General features: G+C 55.3%; 1 protein-coding gene across 2 annotated transcripts in view; it reads right to left on the bottom strand.

Moving 5' to 3' along the window:
* PDE2A (phosphodiesterase 2A) overlaps nt 1–6,544 on the bottom strand; it is an 88,342-nt gene extending 81,798 nt beyond the window's left edge. For both annotated transcript variants that reach the window (XM_081061764.1, XM_081061766.1), the window contains exon 1: nt 6,265–6,544. In XM_081061764.1, the coding sequence (XP_080917890.1) occupies nt 6,265–6,335 (71 nt within the window). In that variant the 5' untranslated portion in view covers nt 6,336–6,544. The remainder of the gene's footprint in view (nt 1–6,264) is intronic.
* Nucleotides 6,545–14,332: the final 7,788 nt, after the last annotated feature.

The following is a 14,332-nucleotide window of genomic DNA, read 5'->3' on the forward strand; positions in this document are numbered from 1 at the left end:
AAGGGAGAGGAAGACGAGGAAGAGGAGTAAGAAGTTGAGAAGAAATATGGAGGAAGAAGAAGGGCACAATGCTGGGAGCACCAACAATGGAGTTCTGAAACCTCAGGCGGTCTTGGGTTTCTCCACTCCAACTCATTCAGCCCAGGCTGCAAGATCCATCTTCCCAAAGCCCAACTCTAATCACGTCCTGCCCCTGCTCAAAACTCTTGGGTAGATCCTAGTGAGCCACAGCAAGACGTCCAAACTTATAGCCTGGGATCAGGTCTCTGAGCTGACTGGTCTACCTCCCAACCTCGTCTCCCAAGGAGCCCAGGCCTTACCTTCTGTCCCTGGAGCTCAGCTGCTCCTCTGCTGAGATGTCTAACTGCTCATATCTTGCCAGTCTTTCAAGGCACAGCCTTTGTCATCTGGAACAATAATCCATGGAAAGAGCAGGAGCTTTGGGGGCAGACCAACTTGTGCTCCAGGCCTGGCTCCATCAGTCACTGGCTGAATACCTCTGAGCAAGTTATTTCCCCTCTCAGATCCTCTATTTCTTCATCCAGAAAACAGTCTCTTGGGTTTGTGGTGAGGATTAAATGAGATCATGGATATGAAAACAGTGCTCTGGAAGCTGTAAACTTGTGTGTGAATGTGTTAAGAGTCATAATCATGGCTTAATCTTTTTATCCCTGCCCCCAATACATACTGAGGGATCCCGGAGGAGGACTGAGGCCACTTTGCCTTTGGGGCCTGCATATCACAACACCCACCAGGGTCTGCCCCCAGCCAGCCTCAGCAGCAGGGTGTGGAGTTGGATCCAAGCAGGCAGTCGTAAGTGTACTTACTGCAAATTCACCCTGGACTACAACTCCCAGAATGACTCACAGAGTGCCATGGGCGTGGCCACAGGCTTAAACCCTTTCTCATCATGCCTTTTCCTCCATTGCATTCTCTGGGGATTATTCTCAGACCAGACAGGGCAGCCTAGGGAGGTGGTCACATGTCTCTGAGCCCCTCTGCCCCTCCCAGAGAGCATCCACACTTCCACCATCACAGCTCCATTTTAGACCTCCTTGTCTCCCACACGATGACAGTTTCTGGGCTCCCAGCTCTGGTCCCTCCCCCTCCAGGCCCCACCGAATCTAAAAGTGTAGGTGAGTGTGGGTGGTTCATAATGGCAGCAGCTAACCTTTATAAGCACCTGCTGCACGCCTGGCACTAAGCTCTCCACTTCCAGATTCTTCATCCTGCCAGGAAAGTGTTATTATTCCCACTCCACTATTCACATGGGGTTCAGAGAAGTTAAGTAAGTTGTTGAAATTTGAACCTCTGCCTGTCTGCCACCTTCTCTATTCTATTTTCAAAGCCGCCTCGGAACCCAGGGTAGCCATCCAAAGAGGGAGAGCCCAGAAGTCCCAGGGTCCATCTAGCTCAGCAACTACACTGTTGGGAAGTCCTACCAGATGTCTGATTTAAATCTCTTCTGCTGCACCAAGCCCCAGGGGCCTCCTGTTTTTCAGGGAGGGCAGTGAGAAGGGTGACTTCAGGGACTTCAAAAATTGGGTCATGTCCCTGGGGACCTGGCCTTTCCTAGGGAGCAGGCAGCTGAACAATGGGAGATAAATGTGTTGAAAACAACCCTGTTACTAAATATATCAACTTCCTGAGAGGACGGTGGTGCTGACAGGGAACCCGTGGCCCCTGCCCTGGCGGCCACAGTCTTGTGGCTCAGACAAGCTGGGGCACACAGAGCAGCAAAGGCACCTCCCGCTGTCCCAGGGGCTGGTCAGAGGGGTGGGAGGCCAACATGAAAGGGGTGATGTCTCACCCTCCAGGCCAAAGCTGCCAAACCCAAGCTGGCTGATTTGCATATTACTTTGCATTTATTTGCATGCCACTTTCTGGAAGCGGCCCACATTCTTCAGCCATTGCCTCTCCCCCGTTTCCAGGGTTTGTTTTTTCACTGAACACCCCCTTCTCAAGCAAGGAGGAGCCCCTCAGTAAAACTGCTGGGGGCATTGGAGAGACCAAGAAGCTGCAAATTTAAGGCTACGTCTACAGGGCAAGTCCGTTGGGGGACAGACACGTTGGCAGCAGACAGTGCTTCCTATAGTCTAACCTCAATTCCCTCATTCTTTTTCTGCTCCAGCTCTGCCCAGTCCTTCCCCTCCCGTTGTACTTCATGCTTAGGTCACTTTGAACTCCCACAGTTCTCACATAAACAAAGCCATGCTTGTGTTCACCTCAAGGCCTTTGCACATGGTATTCCTACTTTCTGGGGCTGGCCCTCAATTCCTCCTGGGGAAGTTACTCCTGCTTCTAAGCTCAACCCCAAACCCCTGCTCTTAAATGCCTACCCCTGACACTGGCAGAGATAGGAAAGACCATAGCTTCCCTCCATGTAGTCACTGGCTCCGTCCATCTCCTTGCAGGGCTGCCTTGTTTGGTTGGGCAGCAACCCAGGGAATGGCTGCGGAGTGAAGCAAGGAATTAATGAATTCTGATCCCCCTCCCCTGTCTCTCTGAGCCCCTCTCCCTGAGGATGTCACTCACTTATAGGAGGGGAAGGGATGGAGAGTGCCTCTGCCCCCACTTCCCCTCCGGTCCCGGGAGCCTGCCCGCTCATGCCCACAGCCCACTCTCACAAGCCAGGAGGTCCCACAGCCCCTCTGTGCAACAGGAAGTTCTTCCTATTGTCTGTGCTCACTCCCTTTTCTGGCCATGCCTGCTTCTTTCTTATTTCTGGAGATGCGTCAAGGACTATCCCATCTCAGCTGTACCATCTGCTCATCTCTCTCTTCCCAGGATGTATTCATACCACTCCTGAACCATTATATCCCAGGGAGGACAGTGACCAGGAAAGAAAAATGACATGAGACCAGGCCAGGTAGCCTGGAGTAGCCAGGCTGTGCAGAGGAGCCCAGGGCAGCTGTAACCACTACAAGGGAGGGGCTGCCCCAGAGGGAAGGGATGAGCACCCTGGCCCTGGGGGTATGTAATGTAAGCTGTGCAAGACAGAGCTGCAGGCAAGCTGCAGAAAGGAGTGAATGCTGCTAGAAGGCAGCTATTCGCCCAGATGTTCTTCACGTCCTCTCCCCCTCAGACGTGGCCCTGGGCCTGGCTGCCCAGCCCTGTGCTGTGAGTAGGGAAGCACAAGGAGGTGGCTCCTGCCTTTGAGGAACTCCTTGGCTGGCCCGGTAAGGAACTCACACACACGGGGCCTCACAGGGGAGGCCAAGTCTGGGCCGCACTTTTGACCCTGTAGTATCAGGGGAAGAGACTTCAGGTTGATTCATGGGGACAGAGGGAGAGGGAACCAAGGAGGGCTTCCTAGGGGAGGATTCCTATTCCAAAGCTTTCCCTCAGCTCCCTAATCCAATGAGGAAAAGTCCAAGTTCCTTCGCCTGGCACATGAGACCCTCCAGCATGTGGTCCCTTCTGCCTCTTCCTCTTCTCAATGCCCTTCTCACTCCTGCCAACCCAAACTCCTTCTGTCCTTTGACCCTGCTGTGCTTCCTCACATCTATCCACCTTTACCTGCTGTTCAATCTGCTCTTCCCACCCTGGCAATTCCTACCCACCCTTCAAGATGCAGCTCAAAGTTCTCTTCTTCTGAAGCCCTGGCTTGCTGTGGCCACCACAGTTCCTGGGGCTTCCCTCTGCAAGCACTGTTCACACTGCAGGGTTGTAGCCTTATACTTCTGCCTCCCTGAGAGCAGGGTCTGGGTTGGTGTCTCTTTGTGTCCCCAGTGACCAGCTCAGTGGTCACCAAGCAGGTACTGAGGAGTCGCTGTTGAATAAATGACTGAGTAAATGAACGGGTGCATGCAGGAACGGAAGCGTGCTGAGAGGGTAGGCTGTAAGAGGCAAGCAGCAGCGGCCTGAGGAGTGCAGCCTGACCTGAGAGCAGCACAGCTGAGGGTGAGACTCCCAGTCCATTAAGACTGAGGGGGGTACTGCCAGGCGTTCTGCCTCCCCCATTTGGCTACATCCCAGCCAAGCCATCAGTAGTCCCTGGGGACAGGAGGCTGGAGTGGGAAGCAGGAAGAGTGGCAGGAGCTGCTTGGGGGGCAGGAGGAACTGGGGGGGGGCGTATGGGGAGCATAAAGGCAATTAACCCTCACTGAACCGACGCAGCTCAGGCAACCAAGAAGTCCCATGTGGAGCCTGAAGGAGGAGACTAAGGCTTGTGTCTGATGAAGAGCTTCAGCTCCAGACTTGCAGCCAGAGGAGGGTGAAAAGTCACAGCCTCAGTTTCCCTGTCTGGGAAGAGATGGCTCCGTGATCTCTGACCCTCTGCACCCTGGCTAGAAATCTTGCAGGGGCCTCGCTACTACCTTACTTGCCTGAGACTTCCAAGGGCTTTTCCTTCCCAACATCCCACTCTCTGAAGCCCTGCCACTGCACCCCACATCCCAGTCCAAGCCTGAGCCACACTGACGCTCCCTTCCTCATCCTCTTCCCAAGTGCTTCCACCTCTCCCTTCACAAAGCCCTGGTCTCTTCTGCCCGTTGGCCCACTTGGCCCCAGACCTCACTGCTTGCCTACATTGGCCAGGCCTCCATACTGGCCTCTGGCCCCATCTCTCTCTTCCAGGTCAACCCTGACAGTGCCACTAAGTCAGCTTTCTAAAACCTGAATTTGATTACGCCCTTCCCCTGCAAAATACCTTCTTGGGTTCTCCAGGGCCCTCAGGATAAAGCCCAAGAGGCCTGGAGTTCAAGGGCCTGCAGGATATCGCTCCTGCCTACTATCCAGCCTCCTCCCTATCCACGCACATGTCAGACCCCAACCCAGGGCTTTTGCTCATGCTGTACCCACCCCACCCACACCCACACCTGTCAGCTTGATCCTGGTCTTCCCTGCTTAATTATTCTCAAGCTATTTTATGTCTTGGGAGCTTAGAAGGCCCCAGAGGGCGGAGCCTTTCTTGCCTATTTCTTTTCTGCTTCTCCCTACATGGTATAGGAAGAATTGTCCTGGGCTCATGGAGGTGGTCACACATGTAGCCACCCCGAATCTGCCTCAGTGCCACGGTGTCCCAGCTGTGTCCTCAACCACCAGGGAAAGAAAACAGCTCCCCACGCACACCCAGATTAACACACACACATAGACACACAACATTCATACCAGCCACACAAGCACCAATATACGCACGCATGTACACTAAGACCATGGTCACACACCCACACCAGGACACTCATGCTAACACACACACACACACACACACACAGCAATGCTGATATTCAGACACCAACAAATATACACAAAAATACGAATGCATGTGTAATCAAACGTGCTCAATAGTGAGCCACTGTTTTGTAGACACATTAACACACATGCAAACATAAAAATTCAAACACATACACGTACACACACACCAACCTGCACTCACACATGTGCAGAGAAACTTTCACAGTCATACTGTGAAGCTCAGACACCCTGACAGGCTGCTGCACATCCAACTGCCAAGGACCCCAGAACTCTACAGGCCCCTCCATGCCCCACCTGTCCCCTTGCACCTCGCACATGAACACACACACACATACCTTCAGGCAGCCGGGCGTAGCCCTGCACTTCCACTGACTTGCAGGCACACACGTCACTTGCCTGCCACCTTGGCAACCCTCAGACGGTGGAGGGGCACCTCCATGGAGCCTCAGCCCACTTACCTGTGCACGCACCGCCCTGTCTGTGGGCACACAGGAGTGTGGTGCACAGAGCCTCACTCCAATGAACACTGGCGCTCCCTGGACAGGTGCTTTGGGGTCAAGTTGCCGAAACTGATGGCTCTGAATCCCAGCTCCATGGAGGGCAGTTGGCCCAGACCCTCTCCTGCTCCAGGTCCCCCCTTCCTCTCTACCCCGCACTCCCTGTGCCACAAGCCCTGGTGGTCGGGACATCGTCCCTCTCCAAGGTCCTGAATCAATCTATATCAGCCCCCAGAGCTCCTTGGAGCACCCCCCCCACACACACACACACAACAGACCACCCCCAACCCCCAGCCTCTGAGGAATGATGCAGGTTTATTACCAATCCTTCCCCAGCCACCAGCCCCTTCTGTGGGACCCCAGCCCCATCACCCCCTAGATACCAGGCACTCCTACCCTGTATAGAGCTCCCCCCCATTCTATAGTCTGGCACCCAGGCACCCAAGAGCAGGATCGATCCTCCCACGTGGCTCAGCATGCCAAACCCAGCTCCTTGGAGGGACTCTCAGGACCCCGTCCAGGGCACCTCTGTAGGCACTCACCCGGACCCCAGCCCCTCCATCGTACTCACGGCTCAGCCGGTCGCGCTGCCGGGTACTGCTGGCTCCTGCAGAGGATGGAGTGGCCGCATGCCTGACCCATCGCTCCTCATCATCTGCCTTCCCAGCCGGACTAAGGTGGCACCTCACCCTGTCCACCCTGCCTGGGGCTCCAGGCAGGGCGCCTGGCCCAGAAGGCACGGGGACCAAGAGCAGCCTGTCCCTGACTTAGCCTGGACTCAACACCCCAATCCAGCCCTGCTGCCCCGGCTGCTCCCTGCTGCTCCCGCCTCTCCTGCTGCCACTGCCTCTGCCGCTAGGCTGACTCTGGGAGGAGGTTGGAGCAAGTCTGATAATGCAGGAGGGGGAGGGGGAGGGAGGAGGGACAGAGAGGCCCAGACAGAGAGGGAGAGAGGGAGGGAGGGAGGGAGGGGTAGAGAGAGACTGGCTGGAAGAGAGGAAAAGAAAGACTCACACACGGAGGGAGAGACTGAGAGAGAGCAGAGACAGGAAAGGGAGAGAAACACACGAAGGAGAGGAGAAAGGGATCAAAATCCCATAGAGATCAAGATGGAAATACAAAGAGATCAGAGAGGCATAGGGAAAACACATGCACAGAGGAACAAAGACAGAAAAGGGGGTGAAAGCAGAGACAGAAATGGAGAGAGAGAAAGAGGGAAAGAGGGAGGGAGGGTGGGGAGAGAAGGGGAAGAGAGAGAGAGAGGGAGAGAGAGAGAAAAAGAGAGAGAGAGAGAGAGAGAGAGAGAGAGAGAGAGAGAGAGAGAGAGAGCTGATAGAAGAGCCCAGAGAGAGGTGTGAGGATGAGGGATCTGCAACGTTCATGGGATGGGATCTGAGGTGAGGGGCGTGTGGGTGGAACCCAGACCCCATCACAAAGGGCCTCAGGCTGGGGAATAGTCCTACACCCTCAAGTATGGAAGAGCCTGGCCTGCAGGCAGAGCCCCTCTGGGCTCCCTTACTGGGCCTGTATCATGTCCTCACGTGCATTCCCAGCATGGAGTTGGGTCCACTAGAGGCTCAGCGGGCTTTTGCAGAGAGTCTCCGGACTCGGAGCCTTGTCACAGAGTTCACCTCTTGGTGGCTCTGCTTAGCTGGGACACTGTGGGAGCTGCTACTTGACGTTGGACTTCTACTAGGATTTGTGGGCAGCCAGGTCACAGCATTCCCACGTGGCCTTCACCATCCATAGGTGACAGCCAAGAAGAAGACCTGCTGCACTTCTGCCCTGCCCCCAGAAAGGACCCTTCAGTTGGATGCCTTAACCCAATGGCATGGGGGCAGTTCAGACAACGGGACACGTAAGGAGTTGTCTCAGCAGAGCTCCCGTTGGGCACAGTAGAAAAAACTCCATACCTTGAGGTAGGAGACTGGGGTTTCAGTCCTGGCTCCACCACTTACTCATGCACTCACAAACACCTACCACTGGCCAACCTCATCTTATGTGACAGACAGTTCCTTGCCTTGGAGAAGCACCCAGGCAAAAGGAGGAGGAACTTATGGTGTGACAGAGAGAAGCATGGGGTCTGCGGTACCCTGAGGGGGCCACTGACCCCGTCAGAGGTTGACGAGCATTTCTGGAAGAGAGGATATCAGCTGGGACTTTAAAGGCAAGGAGAGGACCCCAGGAGAAAGGGGTGTATTCCAGGCTGAAAGAGCTACATGTAACCCTCACCAGAAACCCCACCTCACTGACCTGTGGGGGTAGGAAACCCCGCTGCACACAACAGGCTCCAGACAGAAAAGCCCATGAGACTGAGTGGAAATCTGACCCCTGCTGAGGGCAGGGGGCACCCAGTAGTGGAAGGATGGACAGAAATGACCAAGCTTGTGCAGGAGGTCTGTCCAGGCTGAGTACTACCAAAAGCAGTTGTCTCATGGCTTAGAAAGTGTCAGAGAATAAAATGTGAGGGAGCTTTGCTTTCCGCTGTGACCCCAGAAGGTAGAATTGTCTCTCTGAAAGCCCTGGGCAAACTGTTTTCTCATCCCTAGGACCTCAGTATTCCATGCCTACTGGCTGGGAAAGCATTTCGCAGGCCTTCACCGCTCCCCTTCATGCCCTGAGGAACCTGGGTCAGAAGAGTTCAAAGGAGGGCATCTCCTGGGCCTGAGGGGGAGCAGGTGAGGCCTCACCTGGCCTCAGCTTCCTTTCTGCCCTCCCACTCAGGAAACAGTGGTGGAGACCTCATCCTAGGAACTCTCTTGGGAATACACTCAAGCAAGTCAGGTGAGAGGGAGGGTCTCCTCCTCATCCCACTGTCACACCAGACTCCGCTGTTGCCCCAGAAGTCAGGCATCTGCAGAAACGAGGTGCAAGATCCAGGAGTACTGGGTACTCCAGGACTTAGAGCCAGGCAGGTGTTAAGTTCAAATCTCAGCTCTGCCATGTGCCCTGGGTAGTTATTTGACCTGTCTGAACTTCAATTTAGTTTTCTCCTCTGAACGATGGGGGTCACAGATTCCAAGCTCAAAGAGTTGCGAGGTTTGGGGAATGTCTGTAAGGTTCCCAGTAAATAGCGTGTTCCCCCCTTCCCCGCCCCTCCCCGAAGAGGTTGAATTGATGGAGCCGAGGGAGTAACAGCCCCAAATGTTGGGTAGGGGCTCATGTAGGGTAGCGCCAGGAGGGGAGAGGTGCAGAAAGGGGAGAAGACCAGAGACGGTCCAAGCCTGCTCCTCCCTCCTTCACCTCTACGCCGGCACGACCAGCCAGCGCCAGATCCAAAGGCCGCGTGTGAACCGGCGAGCCCCGGCCGCCGCAGCCCGCCCCCACCCCGCCGGCAGCTCGCCATGGTGCTGATCCGTGCATGTCCCCTTCACAGGCCCAGCTTGGCCCGCCGGGCTACAGCTGGTCAGCAGACTGTTTCCTTTTTGCTAGTTGGGGAGCTGGAGGGATGTGGGAGGAAGCAGGAGGCTCCTGGGAGGCAGGTGGCTACCCAAAGCGACGGGAGGACGCAGCCTCCGGGATCCTGCCTCCACTCTGCGCCCACCACCTCTAGAGGACTGAAGGCTCCTCATGACCAAAGAAGGTGGCTTCTTTTCAGCGCCCTCCCCCGCTCCCTCCTGCGAGGCTGTTTCCCTCCCACCTTCCAGACGGCCCTTCCTGTCTTCCTCTCCTCAATATTGACGCTCCTGTAAGGAGCACTCAACCCCGTCTCTCTTCATTCTCCACTCCACCCCTCTGAGCACGAGCCTTCCGCCAACACACCAACTACTGCCAGTGCCCCTGCGGCCCAGCCCTCTCTGGAGCTCCAGAGGTCTGTACAGGCTGCCTCCTGGACATCTCTGGAGACAGCCCACAGGCCCCTCACACTCAAATATTCAACATCCAACACGTCTTTTTGTCTTTATCAAACGCATCAGCCAACTTCTAATCCTCAGTCTGGAAACTTCAAAGTCACTGCCTCCTCCCTCTCCACTTCCTGTGTCAAATCTGTCATGAAGGCCTGTCAATTCTCCCTCTGTAACTTTTGCACATCTATCCATCCCCTTCATCCCCTGAGCTTCCTTCCCCTCCCCTGGTCATTCTCCGGCACCCTGCACCCCCATCCCAGTTCAACCCCTCTATTCCACCCTGCACCTAGTGCTGGCTTTCTCAGATCTAGCTGGTCACGTAACTCCTCCTTAAAACCTTCGTGTGGCTCCCTAGTTCCCTCAGGATAAAGCCCAAGCTCCTCAGCCTGGCACGTGAGGGCTCTCATGATGGAGCCTGACTGACCTCTCCTCTGCTCGCCACGGAGCAGGGAGCTGGCTCTGGCCCCGAAGCACACGGCAGTCCTTTCCTCCTCCTTGACTTGTTACCGTTTATTTCCCCTCCCAGGTTGACTTCTTTCTCCCTGCCAATCCCAAATGCTGGCCCATTCTTCGTGGGACAGTTCAGCACACACCCTGCCCCACAGGGAACAGGGCAGGCAGGAGGGGGTCACTGGGTTCGGGCTGAGCAGCCTTTGGCTGCCTCTCCCTTCCTTAACTGGCCATCTGTCCGACCACCTCATCCTCGTGCTCAGGATTGTCTCTTTTACTGGATCACACTTTCCTCAAGGACAGACCGAAGTCCCTATTCACCTCAGCCTTTGAGCAACCTCGCCAGGTACAAGTGAGAAATGGTGGTGGTGAAAAGCAGGAAAGGAGACACAGCTGAGTGTGGAAATGAGATGGTGCACTTCAGAGCTCAGTCCAGGATGACACTGGAGGGGAGCAGGCCCTAAGGGGCTGCAGGTGGATGTGGGGACACAGGATGTGGGGGGCAGGATGTTCACTGACCTGCTCTGTGGGAATCCCCCCCCCCCCAGGGGCTGACTGAGGCCACAGGGTGTGAAATTGCCCTCAGCTCTCTGGGGAAAGGCTGGTAACTGGCAGAACATGGATTTCGTGGAGGGTTGGCTTAAAAAGCCCTGGGTGACTCCCTCTAGCTAGGGGCCAGGATGGGTCTTGGCAACAGGAACCCAGGGTGGCGGGGACGGGGCTAGTGGGAAGCTCAGGGAGCCATGTCACAGCGCTTCTCCTCCTCCTCCTCAGCCAGGAAGCTGCCACTGGGGCTCTAGGACGACTGGAGGAACAACATGTCCTTGGCAAGGACCTGGCATAGTTCCCTGCATTCCCATACTACGCATGGAGCCCATCACACCACGGGTGACAAGGCCTTTGCTGACAAAGGGACAAAGGGCCACTACAGCCTCCAACACATCTCCAGGGTGAAGCAGCTTCAACACTGCAGGAAGGTGGCTTTCGGGACTCAGAACCTACAGGCGAGGCATTGTGGGCCTGCTCCAGGTTCCACATCAAGCGGAGCTGCCCTATGAGGAAAGGGGTGACCCCAGATGGGAACAGTGAGGTCCCCGTTCCTGCTGGGCAGGAAAATAAAGTGGTGGAACAGATGGCAAGTTCAGGGAGGGGAGGTGCTGAACTGACCCAAGGAGAATGGGCAGACTTGGGATGGGCAGAGAAAAGGAAAAGGAGGGGGAAGTCAACCAGGTACTTGGAAGTGCCTTCTGCGTAAGGTTGAGGTCATCTTCAGGGACATGAATCAGGCAGAGTAAGATTCTAGAGCCAGCAGAATCCAACCCCTTACGTTACAGATGGGGAAAATGAGAGGGGGGCGGGCAGACACATGCCCAAGCTACACAGTGAGTAAAGGGCAGGGCTGGGCCTACGACCAGGAACTCCTGGCCAATGCCCCACCAGACCACCTCCTCCTCTTGGTAACCTTCCACGTCTCCCACCTCCTCTCCCACCTCCAACAGGGCATACGCCCAGGAGAGAAGGCTAGGGCTATAGCTTGTGACCCTGGAAAAGGATCCCCAGAAATATGGGATTTCAGCAGGAATAGGTCAGGGCAGAAGTGGCCCCAGTGGTTTCTCATCTAGGAAAGGTTTTACTCTTCCTGGGGCCGCGGCCCCAGCTCCCCCCACCCTACCACCACCCTCCAGCATACCAGGATCCTCCTTGCCAGGAGACCCTGAGCCACCCACGCAGCCCTAATTACCTCTTCTCCCTGAACTCCCCACACCTGAGGAGGGGGAAGGAAGGGGTGTGATTCAGTAGAATAAAAGCAGCTGCTATATTTGAATGATTACATAAACCAGGAGGGAGGCAGCTGACTCCATCAAGGTTAGGCAACAAGTTGAGACTGGGCCGCAGAGGCAGGGTCTCCTCCCTCCATCCCCAGGCTCCCACCTGGGCTTAGACATGACTCTAAAAGGTCCTCAGATTGTGAGCTAGTTTCTGCTTTGCCAGACTGCAAGGGAGGTCTTCCCTAGGGCTAACCACACTAGGAGGGCTGTTACCTTTCCATCTTCTTAGAAAAATAAACTTCTGGCATCTAGAAACCCTAAGGCCAGACCTAGACTAAGCCCTAGATCTTCTCTGTGAACTCTCTCCAGAAGGAAAGACAGAATTGAAAGCAGTTTGTCACAGATTTAGAAAAGTACCTGCTGGGGAGGACACTAGGCATGAAGCCTTGGCTCCCCTGCAGTATCTGGGACGGACCTGTGTTCCTGTCACAGCTACACCATTTATTAGTTACCTGACATTGGCAAGTCCATACCTCAGTTTCTTCACCTATAAAACGGGGACAAAAATAGTATCTTCCTCATAGGGTTGGTTACAAGGATGAAAGCAGATGCCATGCAAAGCCTCAGCCCAGCAGGTGACGGGTACTTCCTAATAGTTTATCGCCATCATTTGTATCTTTATTGCAACACTAAGAATTGGCTAGAGACCTCCTAGGTGGCAGGATCCCAGGTTGGACCGACCCCTTTGTCCCAGTGACTGACCTGGGAGCTCGGCCAGACTTGCTGTGTGCCCCTGGGCAACTGCCCTCTCTGGCCCAGTCTATGAATGAGCCCTCAGGTATTTGAGAGAAGATTCTCTCCCCCTCCCTCCATTAGTGACTTAAGGCATCAGAAAATGCAGTGCAGGTCGAGCTGGTTGGGGGTGGGGTGGGGGGGTGTCCTGGGGGTGGTACGAGCTGGAGGCGGGTGTGGCAGCGTGCTGGGTCTTGGGGCTTCTAGGCAGCTCCTCCTAGGGGACTATGGGGTCCCGAGGTGGAAGACTGTGCCCACCGGGCTGTGTTGCCATGGCACTGGTCTCCATGGTGCCAGGCACACAGCCCTCCCCTTACTCAGGAGAAGGAACAGAAAGTGACAGGAGCTGAGGAGGCTCAGGCCCCTCGGCCTGTCCCTCTGTCTCCATTAGCCCCTGTGAGGTCGCCCCCACCCCAGTCCTGAGCCCCTCAGGACAAATGGCAGGGAGGTAGGACAGTTTCCACCTCAGAGCGTCAAGAGTGACAAAGAGAGGACTAAGAGTGGCCGAGGTGGAGGGGAAGATATACAAAGTGCAGAGAAGTGGCAAAGAGAGGGAAGGGTAGGGAACGCTGGGGAGACGAGACTGGAGGAAGGGCAGGAGGGGGGAAGGCAGGCGGCAGGAAGGAGAACTCGAGTCATGTCACGGAGGGGAAAGCGCCTGCCGGGCTGACAGGTGGTGGGAGGCATTGTCCAGCCCATCTCCTTGGTCTCAGTGTTTTGAGGTGGGTGGTGGTAGGAGGAGGGGGAGCAGTAGGCGAGAGGAGGGCAATTTTCCTAGAGAGCTTTGTGTGTGGGGGCGTTCATACACGTGCCGTGTGCGTGTGTAAGCGTAGGCTGAGGTGTGCAGGCCCACGTGTGTGCAGGGCAAGTGTATGTGGCGTGTGTGTGCCTGTACCACTGTCTCCAGGGTGACAAATACAGCAATAGGAGCTGTAACCAGGGCAGAAAAGTGTGGAAATTTCCACAGGCTGAAAGTGACATGGGAGAAGGGACACACGAGAGCTGAACCACCTTGGGCTGACCAGGGAACTCTCCCTGGCAGGTGTTCCCTGGGCCAGTCCCTAGCTGGGTACAAGTAAGCTGGGTACACACACACATATCCTAAGCGCACTCAGTCCCGTAGGAATAAAGAGCAATCCAGAAGAGCTTCTTGAAGGAGGTGTCACACTGGTGGAGAGGTTGGGAGGTTCATGCCAGCTGTAGTTATACGCATATGAGAGATAGACGGACATTCCCCAGATCAGGGTCTGGGTCACTTAGGTCACGGAGCTGGCTAAAGGAATAGGAACTACTACATTATTTGGTGGTCACTCCAAGGAGCCCATTTGACTATGATGTGGTCATATTTACGAGGCAGACCCCAACACCAGCGGCATGGGGGATAGGCTATGGAGGGACCCCGGGGCACTAAGCTCCAACCACAACCAGCTGCTCACTGCAGGGTCACATCACCTTGCCTTTGGCTCATGCCACTCTCTCTCCTGGAGATGTCTTCGCTCTCTACTATACCTACAGAAATATGGCTGTCTCCTCGCTTCACCTCGTCCATGGAGTCTTTCCTGATCACTCCGCTGAAGGGCTCCCTTCTTCCCCCACACCACTTACTCGTCTGCTCCTGCTCAGTGTTCAATACAGCTCTGCACACAGTAGGTACTCAAGACATGCTGGTTGAATGACAATATATTGGGCCTGGAGGAAATCCTGGATGCCATCATGTCCCCCAGACATGTCTGGGATAAAGCTAGGTACTTCGCACTTACTGGCTCATTTACTCCTTCCG

The sequence above is a fragment of the Rhinolophus hipposideros genome, assembly GCF_964194185.1.
Source record: "Rhinolophus hipposideros genome assembly, chromosome: 10".
Classification (NCBI taxonomy): Eukaryota; Metazoa; Chordata; class Mammalia; order Chiroptera; family Rhinolophidae; genus Rhinolophus; species Rhinolophus hipposideros.